At 45.0% G+C, this 18,932-nt stretch overlaps 1 protein-coding gene across 2 annotated transcripts in view; it reads right to left on the reverse strand.

Moving 5' to 3' along the window:
- Positions 1-3,016: 3,016 nt before the first annotated feature.
- The window catches only part of SWAP70 (switching B cell complex subunit SWAP70), a 76,729-nt gene continuing 60,813 nt past the window's right edge, over positions 3,017-18,932 (reverse strand). For both annotated transcript variants that reach the window (XM_081540690.1, XM_081540689.1), the window contains 5 exons: positions 14,665-14,772; positions 12,938-13,104; positions 5,651-5,849; positions 4,595-4,691; positions 3,017-4,251 (listed from right to left, as the gene is read on the reverse strand). In XM_081540690.1, coding sequence (XP_081396816.1) covers positions 4,145-4,251; positions 4,595-4,691; positions 5,651-5,849; positions 12,938-13,104; positions 14,665-14,772 — 678 coding nt within the window. In that variant the 3' untranslated portion in view covers positions 3,017-4,144. The remainder of the gene's footprint in view (positions 4,252-4,594; positions 4,692-5,650; positions 5,850-12,937; positions 13,105-14,664; positions 14,773-18,932) is intronic.

Genomic DNA, 18,932 nt, shown 5'->3' on the forward strand with positions numbered 1-18,932 from the left:
CCACCTCAACCTTCAGGACACCCCAGGCCCCTTACCCAAGTGAGTCAGGAACTGCTTCCACCCCCTGCAAATGATGTAAAATGAACTCCAGGATCCCTGGGCCCTCCAGCCAGACTCCCAGGACCAGCGCTGCCTGCCAGTAGTCCTGCAGTAAACCCCAAGCCCTGGCCTCACCTGCCAGTGGGTGGGCAGCAGCCCCAGAGCCTTCGGGACCCTGACTCCGTCTGCCAGTGAGTCAGCACTAGCCTGGGCCTCCTAGGAAAGAAGGAACAAGACAAAGTCCCAGAAGAACAACTAAGTGAGGTGGAGACAGGCAGGGTTAAGTGATCTCTGGGACAATATCAGGGGGCACCGATACTCATAGCGGTCCCAGGAGGAGAAAGGGCCTGAGAAAATATTTGAAGAGATAATAGCTGAAAACTACCCGAACCTGGGAAAGGAGTCACCCAAGTCCAGGAAGTGCAGAGAGGCCCAAACAGGATGAACTCAAAGAGGGACACCTAAGACACCCTGTAATCAAGAGACCCATCATGGGCTGCTACTCAAAGCAGAGTGTTGACTTGGGCAAGAGGCTGGGGGACCTGGGACGGGAAATGAGAGATTTAGATGGGGAAGAAGGGCAGGATGCGGGGCTCAGGGAGTGGGGGTTGCTAGACAAAGCTTCCCTCTCCCACTCAGCACGTCCTGCTGGCCCTCATCCGGGCCCTGAGGACAGCTGTTGAGGAGGTGGACATAAACAGGGGGAAAGGCCTTCATTCCTGTGGGCGAACAACCCTGAGAATCAGTGTGCTGCGTCTACGTAGTAGACATGGAAGAGGAATCTGAGGCTAGCCTTGGATGGAATTCAGTGTCCACCACAGATCTACCCACTACCCAAGGGCAAAGACTCAGCAACTTCAGAAAGGTCAATGGAAGCTGGGCACAGGACAAGAAGGGGTGAGGGCCCACTCCTCCAGAGAGGGGTGAAGCAGGGACACAGAACCAGCTGTGTGGTGGGAGCCAGAAACACACTGCGATTAAACCGTGTGACATCAAATGTATTTAAAGAACCCAGGGGATGCAGGTGGTGTCATGAGCCACATCCTAGAAGATGGTCACCTCTTCCTGGGTAGATGTGGTTGGTCCCCTTCCGGGTCCTTCTCTGCAAAGGGAGGGCTTTGGACCAGCTGACCCCAGGGACTAGCCAGCCCAGCACTCTAGAGGCACTAGTCACAAAAGGGCAAACTACAAACCTTGAGTATGAAGCTGATATATTTTACTTATGTAACCACTACCCATTTCCAGCATCCCAGAAAGTTCACTTGTTTCCAGTCAATAACTTCCCTTCCCACCCCCAGGTAACCACAATTCTGACTTCAAAATCCACAAATTAGCTCTGCCAGTTCTAGAAATTAATATAAATGGGGTCAAACAGTATTTTCTGTGTTTGGCTTCTTCGTTCAACAAAATGTCTGTGAAATTCATCCACGTTGCTGTGAAATTCATCTCTCAGTGACGCTACTTTTAACTGAAGTATGGGATCCTTGTCTGAACACACCACATCCACAGATCTGTTTTCTGCTGATGGGCACTGGGGTTGCTGCTGCTTTGGGTCATCCTGAATGAAGCTGCCGTGAACCTCCTGCAGGGTCTCCCCACCTCATTTCCCTTGGGGGAACCACTGGCCTGTAGGGTAGGTGTTGTCTCTAGCATGAGTAGATATCACCATTTTGCTTCCTAAGTTGAGGGGTGACTTTTTGGGTTTCAAAATGAATATAAAAATACAGAAGGAAGTAGAGGGAAGAACAAGAGGAAAGAAATGGATGGACCTTAAAGAATCAGTAAACACTGATTCTTGCAGTCAATGCTGAGTCCCCACTATGAACTGGTAAAAGCTGGGCCGCACCTCTTTCCCACTCCCCGTGGCCTGACGTCACCCCATCCCTGCTCTGCCAGGACAGCTGTGACTTGCTGGCACGGCTGTGATGGCACGACGGAGGCTGTGCCAAGTCGAACAGGCACCGGTGCTCTGTGAGGGACATTACCAGCGGGCCATAAATCTGCACACTCATTCCTCCCCAGCTGCTGAAACTGTTCCGAAAGCCCCTCCCCACACTCAAAGTCATGGCAGCTTTATATTTCAAGCCTCGCAGCCTGGATCCCAGGAAGACTTTAAAGCATATACAAAGCAACTCCCCAGGGCACGTAAGCGGAAAGGGCCTTTACAGAGTCTCTGAAGCACAAAGCCCCACACGGGGCAAGCCTCGGCTCCTGCCCTCTGCCCACTCATGGAGCACCTGGCCGCTGTCCTCCCACGTGCATTCCATTTACACCAAAGAGGTCAACTGCTGACACCCCTCCTAGGGAAACCCTGATGCCAAGAGCCTGTTCTGTTGTGTTCTGGACCAGATCGTGCCTTTCTGCAGAGAATGTTTATCAGGTCAGGTAATTCTTTGTTACAAGGACCATCCCGTGAATTGTAGGGTGTATAGCAGCATCTCTGGCTTCTACTCTCTAGATGCCAGTAACACGCCCAGCAGTGACCACCAAAAATGTCTCCAGACACTGCTCCTCCACATTTCAGCTTTCCAAGACACAATCAGGCTGGACTGAGTGGGCCTGCTTAATCCACAATAGGCATTTTAATCTTGGCAACCATGTAAAACAAAAACAAAAAAACCCACACTATTTACTCTGGTAAAAACTGAAAGAAAAACAGGAGAGGCAGAAAAGAAAATTCGGGAAAGCAGAGGTAAGAGGATTTGGAGGGAATAGCAAGGATGAGGGAGAAATTATCCGTGTAAGTTCCCGCTTGTAAACTGACACATCCACCACGGTTTCCCACATCAGTGACTCAAAGGGCAAACTCGAGGCCATAGCCAACTTCGTGACAGTGTTGGTTTGGGGGGGTACAAACTGCAAATTCAGTATTTCAGGAAGTGTCCCTAAATTCAAGTTCACCTCATTATATGGAAACATCCACACGTACACACAACCTTACCCTCCTGTTCTGTTAAACCCGACAGCTTAAAATGTATGCTCTTCCAGTATTTTTTTATTTTCTTACTGACTCCATTTGACTAAAACAAACAAACAAGAACCATACAAAACATTTTTAACATATCTTAGAAAATTAGCCAAAAAATTAAGAAAGTTCAGCATATTACATTGTACAATATTTAGGTAAGAATGAAAATTATAAATATTTTGTTGCCTCTCAACATAGCACATCACAAAAATACATTTTAAAAACTTTTTTCATGTATAATTTCTAGGAACGATCATATCACTGTTTATTAAGGCAAAGGTCTGATTAGGACAAGCATTCACACACACCAGAGATGTTCTGTACAGTAACTACAAAAGTAAAACCAAGGGGTCTGCCAGCACGTGCATGGTTGAAACCATTGTAAATATTAGGAAGAATTCAGTTAGTATCAAAACATCATTCTGAATGGGATTCACTTGGTTCATCTCTGTGCTATCTTTGATTTTTAAGTATCTATCTCAGCCAAAGCATGATTTAAAGGACTTCTGCCCCCTTGAGACAGTGCCTCTGGAGCCAGAGGCCAGTCGCTCACGTGGCATTAAACCTGCACAACCAAAGACACGAATGGCAACCCCTCAGTCCGAGCGAGGACCGTGTACGGGAGAAGGTGAGGACCGTGTACGGGAGGAGTGCCTTTTCCAGATGAGTAGCCGTGGTCAGAGGCGGTCCACGTCCACCGCGGACCATGGCAAGCAGAGTGGCCCACTTAGTTTAGAAACAAGAACTCGGAGGAGGAAATACGCTGCTGGAAAAACAGCAGCCCAAGCCCACAGAGGTTCCGATACCCAGTGACCCGAGCGCCTCCCTGCTCCCGGTCACACGCCACTGGGCTGTCTGTGCCCCGCCTCCTCCGACAAGAATCTGAGCTGAAGGGAATTTTCAGAAGCTGAGGTTTTCAAAGAAAGAGTAAATAAAGAGCCTGACAATGTTGACTTTTTTTTTTTTTTTCTTTTCAGGTAAGCCCTTCCTTATTGGCAGATAAATAAGAAGGCTTCTTTAGTATACTGACCCCATAGGAGGTGCTGGAAGTTAGAAGCAGAAAAGCCAGGTCCTTCTGTCTTTAGCATAAAGTTTTGCAGCTATGCTTGCAACCTACACAGCTGACATAACTATGGCTCACTCTGTGGTCTTCTTTTCTTTCCAGCTCTTCTGTCGTTCCTCAAGTTCTGCCTGGGTGAAAGCTGCCGGGCCCCAGTTAGTGATCAGGTGAGGGTTTTTTGAACCTAAGAGACAAACATGCATCAAACATACAAGGTCTTATATTCTTCAATTAACATTATCATTTTTCTACAGACAAGAGAGTACATTCTTCTACTTTATTTTCTCCTCTGAGGAATATCCATAAAGGTCATAGGAGGCAAAACCATCAGAAAATGTATACAAAGGGAATTAAATAGGCCTTCTCATCTATCAGAGGACAAAACAAATTCAAGAAAAATTTATTGCAAAGAGCTGGGTTCCTATATATTTGGGCTAAGAAAGTTTTTTTTTTTTTGGCACAATTCAAGTACACAAATAAAACAGAAAAACTGACTAAATATCTGATTACTTCAGAAAGTGTGTTACCTGGTTCTATCAATCGAATTAGTCCTTCATGATGGGCCACTTTGTCCTTCCAGCTCTTGGTCGTCTTAGCTGCCATCTCTAGCTTCTTTTTAACTCCCTGGAACAAGAGCAGATTTTAGACTCTGCAAACACACAGGCAGTTTAAGAGCCAAATAACAATGATTGGGCACTTGCTCCATGCTTGTGGATTATCTCATTAAGTCATCCCAGCCACAGAAACAAGGACTATTATTACCCCCATGGTACACAGGTGGAGACTAGGATTCAGAGCAGTTAAGTAACCTGCCCGAGGTCCCCTGAGGACCTAATTCACACTAATTATAGATGATGTATAAGATACTCCTGTGCCAGTGACGCCTTACTGCCTCTCGACTCCAAATCCATCCTTCGCTGCCCTGCCTGTGACCCTCGCCAGTGGGCCCCACTTAAGCTTCGTCAGTGCAGGAGCTGGCAGGACACTGGAAGAGGTGGGGGCTTTGCCTCCAGGCTCCACTGTGCTCATCTCAGCAGCTCCTATGGCACGTGGGACACCCACAGTGTTCATTCTAGCGGGTTTCAGTGGCAACTCCCCTGTGGGCAGCTGCCATCAGTGCCCCAGAGGGTAGCTTCCCTGTCACAGTGCCTTGTTGGGCTTTCCTATCATCCAGGGGCCAAGCCCATGTCCTCTCCAAGGAAGACTGAATCCCAGCACTGGGCTTATAGAGCTAAGAGTGTGTGTTCCTTCCCTGAGTGCTCTGTCTCAGCCGGGGTGGGGAGGGGGCAGTGGCTGCTTCCTGTGTCTGCCCTTCCTGTATTCTTAGAGTTTTTTTTGGCTGCTTAGTAGGTAATCCCCTGTTGTAGTTAATAGCTGATTATATTAAACCTTCCCTGTTCAAATTACTGTGTGGTTTCAGTCTCCCGATTGAATTCCAACTGTTATACCTCATCACCTGTGAAAACTCTTACTTACAGCTAAGCAACATTCTCACACAGCTTTTTATGGCAGAGCAAATATTCTCTTGGTTTTAAACGTTTAAGAATTTAAATGCACGTATTTGCAGGGATGGGCGTAATGACCTCGTACTGCTCAAGCGCCTGTTTCCGCTCGAGCTCGAGCTGCTGCAGCTGCTCCAAGGCTTCCTGGAGGGCCTGCTCTTTGATGACACGCTGGTTCTCCAGCTCCTGCTTCTCTGCTTCCGTGGTCTGAATGGCCTGCTGCTGCTCTAGATGCCACTTCTCCAGCTCGGCCCTCTTGGACGACTCTTCCTCCAGCAGCCTGCAACACGGAGAGCTCAGGGTGACCACACCCGACCCAGAAGATGACAAAACACAGGAGAGCCTCAGAGGAGCCTGGAGGCCATCTAACCACCTCTAGTCTCACAAGAAGGAAATCAGGAGCCAGAGAGGCCCAGGTTTGTGGGTAAGGTGACCCACGGGTCTGCTCCAAGCTCTGTTTCAGCCTTTTATGAAAAAAAAAAAATTAAAAATAACATGTACTGAAGGCTTAATGGGCCAAGAAAGAAGTGTATTTTTTCAACTGATCCTCACAATAGGCTTACGTACCATTACTATTCAGTTCAGAGATGAAGAAAGTGAGGCACAAAGGGTAAGTGACCTGGACTAGGTCATTCACCTGACAGGCAAGTGGCAGGGCTGAGTTTTGAAATCTGCGTGGTTGCTACAACATTAAAATACTTTTTTATCTAGCAGAAACCTATTACCAAGGGAAAAGCTGACACACCAACAAAGGCAAAAGAAGAGGAGGTGACATAAGGTAGAGGAAGCAGACACCATTCACTGACCAAGCACTACACGTCAGGCTCCTCACCTTCGTTCCTGTGACCCCCCCACAATTCTGCAAGGTGTTACTGTCCCTACAGATGAAGTCAAAGGGCTCAAAAGTATGACACACAGGTAAGCAATGGATTTCAACCCAGGCCCGCGTGACTTTAAAATGTTATCTCTTAATAACAGGTTACCTATCGGAGGATATCCCAGGTAAGCAGGTATCTAATAAATAAACTAACTTGTACCCCAAGTGTAGACAATGTGGTTAGACGCCAGCCCAGGACAGGACGCATGTCTACCGGCTTGATCGTCAGAATTACGGCAACAAACCTCACAGCAGGCCAGTTACTGCTGTGTAAGAGCGTTTGCACGTCTAAAGCCAATAGCAGCAGAAGTCAAGTGACAGACTCTACAGCCGCTATCTGACCACCCCAATCCTGCACCACTGTAAGAATTCCCTCAACGACATCCTACAGGGTGGTCTCCAACTGTGTGTGATGGTCCACTGCTTCACAATCCGGGTCAGTTTATTTCTGGGCAGCCTTGATCCTTAAAAGTTCTTTCTCAACTAGGATGCGCTCTCCTATCTCCTCCCCCGGGTTCCACAAAGAGCCAGTGTGCTGCCTCTGAGTTGTCTCTTGGATGCGACATCGCAGTGAACACTACCCTGCCACCAGGGGCTGACTAGAGTGTGTACTATACACCGTCCATGTGCTTTCCTAGACATGGGAGATACACCAGTGAACGAGACTGGAAGGTCCCCTGTTTCTTCATCCTGGTGGTCAAAGTCTGGAGGGCAAGGGACATTGCAGGAGGTGAGGCTGCTCAGCACTGAACCCCCTTCACGTGTCCAGGGATGTCTTGATGGGAAATGGGGTCCATCTCCCAATACAGAAGCCACAGCCCCTGCCCTTCTGCCCCGGGAAGCTGGAGTGCAGTGGGAGCCAGAGCTGGGCTTGGCTAAGCAGCTGGCATTCTCAGAACTTCATGAAACCACTGACTCACAAGAGCAGAGACAGTGGAGAGTTTATCTTGCTGGTGGCAGCAACATGTAGTGTTGAGTGATGGCAGAAGCAATAGGGACAACTGACTGACAAACCCATGGTGCCAACGTCTGCATCCGTGACATCCTCACTGGGCTTGTCCCATGGCCTTGTTGGTCTGCTCAGCCTCCCTTGGTTCCTGACTGTGTTCAGGGCCTGGCCACCTGCCTTTGTGAGGAATTGGTGAATTTCTCAAGAACCTTCCAAAAAACACTTTGATGGCTTTAGCTAACCCAAGTTGGTTTTTCTGGTTTGCAAACAGGACTCCTGACTAAAGACGAACCTCTCTGTACCTCAATTCCTTCATTTATGAAAAAAGGAATAGGAACTACATGTGTGTGTGTACGTGTGTGTGTATGCTCAGTCGTGTCTGACTCTTTGCAACCCCATGGACTGCAGGCTGCCAGGCTCCCCTGTACATGGGTTTTCCAGGCAAGAATACTGGAGTTGGTTGCCATTTCCTACTCCAGGGGATCTTCTCAACCCAGGAATTGAACCCAAATCTCTTGCATCTCTTGCACTGGCAGGCAGATTCTATACCACCAGCGCCATCTGGGAAGCCCACTAGGAACTACTCCCACCATCAAAGGTTTGCTGATCTATTAAATGTGATAATGCAGGTAAGGTTCTTAGAACAGTGCCTACCGCATCATAAGTATTGAATAAATGTCAGCTCATATTGCTACGATGGGACTATTAGCTCATTTGCTCTGATGCTCATGAATACTGCCTGAGAGGATATGAGGTTTTTGGCAATCAATTATATCAGAGAAGTAAAGCCCTGAACCTTTTCAAATGAATTGCTTTTAAGCCAAGTCTCCTGGATCCTGTACTTGTTCTGTTGATACTTTAAATTATCTTCTTGCTCTAAAACCAGCATTCCAGTCTGTCAATATCTTGTTTGAATGCTTATTTTGACAATTCTATACATTACATTTCTTCTCTATCTGCGCATGAGATATAAAGGAACAGAAACCAACAAACTCCGATGACTACCAAATCCAGACATTGCTCTTTGCAAGCACCACCCTCTTCAGCCTTCACAACAACCCTATGAGCTTATTATAGATAAGGAACTGAAGGCTGAAAGTAGTGAAGTAACTTTTCTAAAAATTACACAGCTAGACAGTACAATGGCTGGAACCAAACCCAGATCCTCAGTCCAGGGCTATCTATTATTGTGTGGACTGTTATTCCATATGGCCCCAAGAGGAGAACTTGGATCCACTCAATCAAAAGAGATTCCGTGGGTACTTACCATGTGCCAGACAATGCACTAGTTGCTGGGAATACAGACCTGACCAAAGTGTGCTCCCAGGCCTTACAAACATAAAAATTTAGTGAGTGGAAGTTATAATGGGACAGACTATGGCTCAGTCTCAAGAAGTTTCCAATAATTGAGCTGTCCAAATGGTAAATGAACAGTTTCCTTCCGAGTTCCACTCAGAAGAGGCTAGATAACCTTAAGGATTACACATTAAAACAACAACAACAACACTTCAATTTTCATGGAAAAACAAAAAACCCAAAACAAGAAGACCCAGATGGTTCAAGTCAAAGTTCTTGTATTTAAACGATTCGATTCTCGATTAAAAGTATCCCTGGGGAAACTTAAGACACTGACAGAGGAGGGACCATCCACTGGAAGAACAATGAGATGCCAACTGTTTCAAGAGTGACTTGCTATTGCTTAGAGCAAGGACAGAGGTTAACTAAAATGCCCTCTAGATACACCCTCAGCTAAGATTACGTTACAGTTCACTGAAGTGCGTGTGTGCTCAGTTATGAAACATAATCTTAGCTGTAGGGTGTATACGGAGGGCTTTTTAGTTAACCTCTGTCCTTGTTCTAAGCAACAGCAAGTCACTCTTGAACAATGAGATGCCAAATGTTCCTTCCAGTGGATGGTTCCTCCTCTGTCAGTGTCTTAACTTTACCCAGGGATACTTTTTAATCGCGAATCGTTTAAATACAAGAACTTTGACTTGAGAGCCATTTGGGTCTTCTAGTTTCAGGTTTTTTGTTTTTCCATTAAAATTGAAGTTTTTTCAGCTTTTCAGTTCATTAGTGCTAGACTTAAACGTTTCTATCCAAACTCCATGATGATTTCCTTTGACCTTTTACCCACAAAGGCCTATCCTGAAGAGTGGGAGCAAGGAGAAAGGCCCTTTTGTCAGTCTGACAAAATGTCCCTCTGAATCAGGCCCAGCCTCTTGTGAGTTTGGAAAAGATACGGACTCGCCGCACTTTAAAAAAATGACCGCTAGAGGGCGCAAGTCTGTCCATGTCAAGTTCCAAAAACAGAATAGTAAAATGCCTAAAATGGCCTTTAAACACCAAGAAAAAGCAGTTAGTTTTTGTGTAGTAATTTCAGCTTATTGGTACAGAGCTGTATGTAGCAGTTATATTTGCATTAACCGAGTTGAAACCATTTTTCCATTTACTGAGATTCAGTTCAGTCACTCGGTCGTGTGCGACTCTTCGCGACCCCATGAATTGCAGCACGCCAGGCCTCTCTGTCCATCACCAACTCCCGGAGTCTACCCAAACCCATGTTCATCGAGTCGGTGATGCCATCCAACCATCTCTCATCCTCTGTCGTCCCCTTCTCCTCCTGCCCCCAATCCCACCCAGCATTAGGGTCTTTTCCAATGAGTCAACCCTTCGCATGAGGTGGCCAAAGTATTGGAGCTTCAGCTTCAACATCAGACCTTCCAATGAACACCCAGGATTGATCTCCTTTAGGATGGACTGGTTGGATCTCCTTGCAGTCCAAGGGACTCTCAAGAGTCTTCTCCAACACCACAGTTCAAAAGCATCAATTCTTCGGCGCTCAGCTTTCTTCACCGTCCAACTCTCACATCCATACATGACCACTGGAAAAACCATAGCCTTGACTAGACGGACTTTTGTTGGCAAAGTAATGTCTCTGCTTTTAAATATGCTATAGGTTGGCCATAACCTTCCTTCTAAGGAGTAAGCGTCTTTTAATTTCATGGCTGCAATCACCATCAGCAGTGATTCTGGAGCCCCAAAAAATAAAGTCTGACACTGTTTCCACTGTTTCCCCATCCATTTCCCATGAAGTGATGGGACCAGATGCCATGATCTTAGTTTTCTGAACGTTGAGCTTTAAGCCAACTTTTCCACTCTCCTCTTTCACTTTCATCAAGAGGCTCTTTAGTTCTTCTTCACTTTCTGCCATAAGGGTGGTGTCATCTGCATATCTGAGGTTATTGATATTTCTCCTGGCAATCTTGATTCCAGCTTGTGTTTCTTCCAGCCCAGCGTTTCTCATGATGTACTCTGCATAGAAGTTAAATAAGCAGGGTGACAATATACAGCCTTGACGTACTCCTTTTCCTATTTGGAACCAGTCTGTTGTTCCATGTCCAGTTCTAACTGTTGCTTCCTGACCTGCATACAGGTTTCTCAAGAGACAGGTCAGATGGTCTGGTATTCCCATCTCTTTCAGAATTTTCCACAGTTTATTGTGATCCACACAGTCAAAGGCTTTGGCATAGTCAATAAAGCAGAAATAGATGTTTTTCTGGAACTCTCTTGCTTTTTCGATGATCCAGCGGATATTGGCAATTTGATCTCTGGTTCCTCTGCCTTTTCTAAAACCAGTTTGAACATCTGGAAGTTTACTGAGATTAGAGTGTACAAAATAATTAGAGTTTTTTCTTTTTTTGTCCATGCCATGAGACATGCAAGATCTTAGTTCCCTGACCAAGGATCAAACTTGTGCAGTGGAAGTGCAGAGCCCTAACCACTGGATCACCAGGAAATTCCCTTGTTGTTCAGTCAGTAAGTCGTGTCTGACTCTTTGTGACTCCAGGGACTATAGCCCGCCAGGCTCCTCTGTCCACGGGGTTCTCCAGGCAAGAATAGTGGAGTGCATTGCCATTTCTTTCTCCAGGTGAATCTTCCTGGACCAGGGATCAAATTTGCATCTCTTGCTTTGGCAGGCAGATTTTTTATCACTGAGCCACCACGGAAACCCAGGGAATTCCCTAGCCAGAACTTTTTAAATAAAATACTCACACCCGGGCTTCTATCCACAGATATTTTGATATGGTAAATCTGGAACAGTCCCTACATGTGCATTTTTCAAAGCTTTATATAAATGATTCTGATACTTACTATTGATTAAAAATTACTGCCATTAATTATCCAAAACTGTCTTATTCAAAACATCATTCTATAAACATGAAATAACTAATACTTCAATAAATTTCTAGAGTTACCTGGTTACCTTTATGATCTGATCCCTGCCATGTCGTAATTAATCTCCCTCACAGCTTCAGAGAAGTAAATATATATTGCATATCTCATCTGTGAATTCTCTACACAAGGGCAATCTATAAACTCAACACACCACAAATGATGAGGGTCAAAAATATCTAACGTCCCTTAGAATGTCTCTCTTTGGAAGTCACATGGGACCAAAGCTTCCCATGCAGTGGATGGTGTGTTAACATCACAATTGGACCGTGCCATTGCCACTCCCCAAAGGCAAGTGGGTGAAGGTCCCTAGACCCTGGCTAATACCATGATGAACACGCACTTGTGGGACCCATAAGTGCCAAGCAATGTGCCAAACATTCAATCTTCTATTAGAAGATAATTTTTCCTTAAGAGAATCAAAATTTTCAACACCTAATTTTTGGCAACGTACGTAACAAAGAAACCTTTCTTTCTCTCTTCCTACCTGAAGATTAAAACAAACATCTCTTGCAGCTCCGTGTGTAGATGGCAGCCATGAAAAACCTATCCCAGTTCATCCCACAACTGCTCCTACAATAGCGTGAGGTGTGCCCACACTAACCAGCTGCTGCTACAGGGAAACAGTGGTTAGTGCTGCATCCCCTGATGTGACATCTCAAAGAGAGCTAATGGGGAAGCAAGTTAGAAACTGGGAGAGGGCAGCTGACATTTGTTCTTTGGGGTCTTCATTCTACTTCATCCTTCCTACTGCTACCAAAGTCAAAAGTGAGAGTTCTCATCTGAGATCACGATGATCATACATAGTAAACCTGACTTTAAAAGGTCTAAGGGGAAAAAAAAAATGTTTTAAGAACTTCTAAAACTAAGATTTAAGGAATGTCACCAATCCTGAAAGACCAAATGGAAACTGCTCAGTTCCTCATTATCCCCCAAAGTGGCTGCAGCTCTTGCCTAACAGGCCACTGCCTCCACATGAGGGCCTTCTCAGGTCTGGAACATATGGAAAAAACCAGATTCTCATTAGGGCTGATGATGCTGGCTCCACGGACATTCTAGAATCTGACTAAGGGAACCGCACCAAACACATCCATCTGACTACTCTGAAATAGATACATGGCCTGTCATTAGCCACAGAAGCAAGGGTTTCCCAGGGGAGATTGGGAGTAAAGAATCCAGCCAGCAAGCCTCTAGGGTCCCTCCCATCTGGCAGAGACTCTTCCCTCTCCAGCAGAGTCAGTGCTTCCTAGAAAGTGTGTGAGCCCAAGCCAAGCACACAAAGCTCAGAGGATGAGTCGAGCCGTACCTGGCCTGTAGCTTCCGCACAGTCTCTTCATCTTGCCGGGCCTGTCTCTCATCCTCGAGAGCCTCCTGCAGCTTTAGGTACATGTCTTCCAGCTCCCGGACCCGCTGCAAATACTGTTCCAGTTCAGAGGATTTCTGGGCAACCTCTTCTTCCATCTGCTGCCTGATCTGAGGGTATAAAGGTCATGTTTAAACCAGGCTGATTTCGCCCTCGGGAAAGCCTCTTGCTCCAACACCATCCTGAGCGAGGCCACAGCCACAGCCATTCAGGGTGGGCAGGGCCCTGTCCTTCACCCCTTGATGATGGAGGAAGAAGAGGACCACAGCGATCCCCAAGACCACAGTTTAAGAGTCTAGGCACACAAACTACACCCAAACGCTGTTCTCCTTCCCTGGTATATTTCTCATCCCTTTCACACTGCGTTTCAAACTCAAGAAAAAAATACTTCCCTGTATAATTTCTCTTTAAATTCCTTTCTATCATAAAGCCACAACCTCTTTACCAACAGCATCTAAAAGGAATGAACCTTTTCCCACTCAGAACAGCCAACGGGTTAAAATAAGGGGGAAAGGAAAGATGGTCTCCTGCACTTACCTGGCTGCCTAGCATGCTCTACTTTCTCCCTCCCTAGGGCACCTCCAGACCTGGGGGACCCTCAAGCATCTAATTAGCATTCTAACACATTCACGGTTTCTCCATTCTGGCTTAAAGAGCCTTGAATCTCTCCTTAAAAGTTAAGACAAGGACATCAAAAATGTAATATCAAACATATTAGCATATGTCTCTGCAGTTTATATTTTCACTTGCATTAGCTTACTTCATCCTCATAGAGGTCATGAGAGATCATGTGACGTCCCCCTAACTTGAAGAAGAGAAACTAATACTCATAAGCAAGAGCAGAGGACATGAACCCAGGTCTGGCTGTGGTGCAGCACCCCCTCAGATCTCGGGTGCCTTCCTTTCACAACACACACACATCCACTTCAAGTCTAAGCAACAGAAAGTTGCTGAAGGAAATGTCACAGCACCTATTTAGTAGGCCCTGGGCCCAGCCCTCTCCCACACACTGTAACCCAATGTGAGGAGACCTGTGTTCCAGTTAACCAGCTCACTGCTGAAGCAACTGGCCCATGGGGATAAGAACCCCTACGATGAGTCAGAGCTGCCAAGAGTGACAGACCAGCATTCACATACTCTCATGACTTCAGAACCCCCACTCTGCTCATTACAGAGGGGAAATGTCATGGAACCTGCGCTTACTTTTTCCATAGTTATTTATTTTCCAAGCCAAGACTGAAGGATGAAAGGGATCTAGCAATAATTATACCAGGCTGGTGGAGACTATCCCAGGCAAACCAGGACAAGGAGCCCCCTCCCCGCAGCACTTATCACCCCATTCCTTAAATTTCTATTGGAGGTCTTGAGAGCAAGGTTCACCTTTACATCCTTGGCATGATACCTGCCACACAGAGAGTGCTCAATACACTGATAATGAGTTAATAACAAACACAAAACCTCCCCAGCAGCCAGCCCACCGTGAGTCAGCGGCAGAGACAGCTGGCAAGATGATCTCACTCTAGCCTCCGAGGTCTTCACCCTCCACCAAGCCAGGCCGGCTCCTGTCCCTCCACCCACACAGCCTGGCCTCTGTCCCTCTGCTGACCAGGATGTGACCAGGGCGGGCTCTTCAAGTTAAAGCAGCAGCACCCTGGGAGTGCGGTACTTACAAGCTTCTCCCGCTCCAGCTCCGTGCTGAACCTGGCCTGGAGCTCCACTTGAGTCTGAAGGCGCTTCTTTTCTTCTTCCGCTGCCCGAGATGCTGCTTCTTCCAGTTTCTACCCAAAAACCCATCCACAGAAGAGCAGGGAACGTTACAGTGGAAGTGCATTTGGAGAGAAAGGGTCACATTTAAACATTATAGGGTGAGTCAGTCATTCTCAATGTTCAATAAAGACAGAATAAGCCTTGTATGTCCACTGGAATTCCATTCCAACAACTTTCCCAGTCAACATGCAAAACAAATTGGATAAATGAATGATTCCTAGTAAGTTGTAACATTTCGCAAAGAAAATTTTAGTGTCATCATTAAATTCACTTGCAAATGCATCTGTGAGGTTCAAATCTATTTCTTGAGCTCACCGTATGCAGTTTTGTCATCTTAACATTATTCCTTAAAACTTTGTTGTTGTTATGTTAGTCGCTCAGTCATGTCCGACTCTTTGCAACCCCATGAACTGTAGGCTCCTCTGTCCATGGAATTCTCCAAGCAAGCATACTGGAGTGGGTAGCCATTCCCTTCTCCAGGGGATCTTCCCAATCCAGGATGGAACCTGGGTCTCCTGCACTGCAGGCAGACTCTTTACTGTCTGAGTCACCAGGGAAGCCCAACTTCCCAAAGGGTGGTTCTCTAGCGAAACAAGGGAAAAACCGAAAGCAATCATTTAAAGTCTCTGGGATTTATGCTAACAGCATACAGCAAACAGAGAACATTTATCCAAGAAAATCAACTAGATCTCAGCAAGAACTGTGAAAGTCTATGGCATCTGAACCACAGCACGGCCTCTTTTCCACCCCACCCTTGCCTTGGCAGTAGGAGGAGGCTCTACCCCATGGCCATGGAACCAAGAACACAAGGCTCCCTCTCAGTTTCCCGTCTAAGGATAAGGTATCTCACAGGAGGATGCAGATCGAAAAAAAAAAAAAAGTTGTCTGCCATTCCAATAAACAAAGGATGTTGTCCGCTATCAAGCCATCAGCCCCTGCAGCCGTCCCAGCAATGACCCATCAGGGAAACTCAGAGTGGAGAGAAACAGGACACTGGCCCTAGAGAGTTAAAATGCACACCTACGGAATCATTTTAATGAGCTAAACTCTGCATCTTCCTATATACAGAAAAGCACTAAAATCATTAACTTGAAATATCTGTTTTTTTGTGATAAGCACTAACTATACGGTTTTGTTTTGTTTTGTTTCCAACAAAAACTCCTATAAATCCTGGCTCTCCACTTATCTCTTTGAAACAGCTCCTTGTAGCTGAGAAGCTTTCTCCCAGGCCAGAGTCCTCAGCAACGGCACCAGATAAAACAGCAATCTCAACTTTTAGGCTGTGTGCTTTTTTCAGTCAACAAGATCAACAAACTAAATCACAAGCCAGCTAGAAGTCTGACAGGGGAAACGGGGGGAGACAGCAAAGAGCCCCCAGGTATTAGGAACAAGTTTCAAAGTCAGGCCTCAAAGATCAAATGTGGGCCAGAATTAAAATACCAGACCGTGGGGCAAGTTAGGCCCCAGGGCACTGTGGACAACAACAGAGGAACCTGTGAGGTGAACACCTGAGAACATGACACCAACTTAACAGAGATCAGAGGTGGAGACGGAACCCTCCTGCCACATACAAAAATACACTCAAAATGGATTAAAGACCTAACTGTGAGACCAGATACTATAAAACTACAGGAAAACACAGGCAGAACACTCTTTGACATAAATTACAGCAATATTTTTTAAATCTGTCTTCTAAAGGAAAAGAAATACAAGCAAAAACAAATGGGACCTAATTAAACTTTAAAGCTTATGCGCAGCAAAGCAAACCATCAAGAAAATGAAAAGACAACCTACTGAATGGGAGAAAATATTTGCAAATAATATGACCAATAAGGGGACTAATATCCAACATATATAAACAGCTCATACAACTTAACATTAAAAAAAACCAAACAGGACTTCCCTGGTGGTCCAATGGTTAGGAATTTACCTGCCAATGTAGAGGACATAGGTTCAATCCCTGGTCCAGGAAGATCCCACATGCCGCAGGGCAACTAAGTCCGTGTGTCACAGCCACTGAGCCCTTGTGCCTAGAGCTTGTGTTACGCAACAAGAGAAGCCACCACAATGAGAGGCCACACATCACAATTAGAGAAAAGGCTTTACACAGCAACAAAGACCCAGTGCAGCCAAAAATAATAACTCACTAAATAAAAGATTTAGGAAAAAAAAAAAAAAGCCAAACTCTATACACTGTTGGTGGGAATGTAAATTGGTACAGCCACTGTGGAAAACGTTATGGAGCGTTCTCAAAAAAACTAAAAACAAAACTACCACATGACCCAGCAATTCCACTCCTGGGTGACAAGGCAGGAGTTTCAAGACAAAAACACTAATTTGAAGATATATGCACCCCAATGTTCATAGCAGCATTGTTTATTATTGTCAAGATATGGAAGCTATCTAAGTGTCTTATCAACAGATGAATGAATAAAGATGCAGTGTTACAAATATACAATGGAATATTACTAAGCCATAAAAAATAACAAAATTTTGCCATTTGCAGCAACGTGTATGGACTTGGAGGGTGTTATGCTAAGTGAAGTAAGTCAGACAGAAAAAGACAAATACTGTATGATATCACTCACAGGTAGAATCAAAAACATACAACAAACTAGTGAATATAACAAAAAAGAAGCAGACTCACAGATATAGAGAATAAACTAGTGGTTACCAGTGAGGAGAGAAGGGGAGGGGCTAGATACAGGTGGGAGGAGTGGGAGATACAAACTACTGGGTTTAAGATAAGGCTCAAGGATGTATCATACAACATGGGGGAAGATAGTCAATATTTTGTAATAACTACAAATGGAGCATAACCTTTAAAAAAAAATAATACAGAAAAAAAAGGCTCTGTTGACACCTTGGTTACCCCAGGACACTACCCATACCCAAGGTTGTGCCTTGACAGAGCACAGACAGTCAGAGGCTCCATATCATGAAGAAAATGGACTTCACTGAAATAGTCCAGCCAAGTCTCCATGCAAATAAATGAGCAAACAACAATAAGTCCTTGGAGGAAGGGCGGAAGCCACATCGAGAGTTGCTTACAAATATCATCTAAAACATTAAGTTTTCAACAAAAAATTACGAGATATGTAAAGAAAGAGTGTGATTGATACACTGGAAAAAAGCAAGCAATAGCAACTACCTTTGAAGGAGCCCAGACTCTGGATTTAGCAAAGACTTCAAAGAAGTTATTATATGTTCAAAGAACTAAGGAAACCTTGTTTAAGGAAACTATAGATGATATGATGACATCCCCTCAAACAGACAACATCAATAAAGAGACAGAAATTATAAAAAGAATCAAACGGAAATTTTGCAGTTGAAAACTACAATAACTGAACTAAAAAATTCACTAGAGGGTCTCACTCATACAAGAAGAATGTATCAAAGATAGACTGATAGGAATTATCCAATCTGAAGAACACAACAGAAAATAGCCTCAGAGAAATGTGAGACACCCATTAAATGTGAGACACCATTAAATACACCATCATTCACAAAATGGGAATATCTGAAGGAGAGGAAAAAAGAGAGAGGAGTAGAAAAATGTTGGAAGAAATAATGACTGAAAACTTTCCCAATTTGATGGAAAATATTAATCCACCCATCCAAGAAAGTAAGATAAATACGAAGAGTTTAACACTACATCATATCATGCACACATATATATCATAGTAAAACTGTGGAAAAAACCAACGACAGAAAATACTGAAAGTGACAAGAGAAAAATGACTCATCTTACACAAGGAAACACCAGTAAGACTGACAACCAACTTCAGAAACACGTGACTAGTTCTGACCAAAATACTGTAAATAAATAGAAGTGAAGTGTGGTATTTCTGGGCTGGAGTAGTTAACTGGCAAATTCTAGAACACTTTTTTGTCTGACACATTGAACAGCAGTATTCGACATGGTGGCTGTTCCATCAGCCTGTATGTCATAATTATAGACGTATATACACTCTGACCCAGCAATCCCACCTCTAAGAATTCATTCTACAGATATATTGGACATGTATAAGTAAGTGTTAGTCACTCAATCGTGTCTGACTCTCTGCAATCCCATGGACTATAGCTCGCCAGGCTCCTCTGTCCATGGAATTCTCCAGGCAATACTGGAGTGGGTAGCTAGTCCTTTCTCCAGGAGATCTTTCTGACCCAA

Source organism: Giraffa tippelskirchi, chromosome 11 (assembly GCF_054371585.1).
Source record: "Giraffa tippelskirchi isolate mGirTip1 chromosome 11, T2T-mGirTip1v1.2.pri, whole genome shotgun sequence".
Classification (NCBI taxonomy): domain Eukaryota; kingdom Metazoa; phylum Chordata; class Mammalia; order Artiodactyla; family Giraffidae; genus Giraffa; species Giraffa tippelskirchi.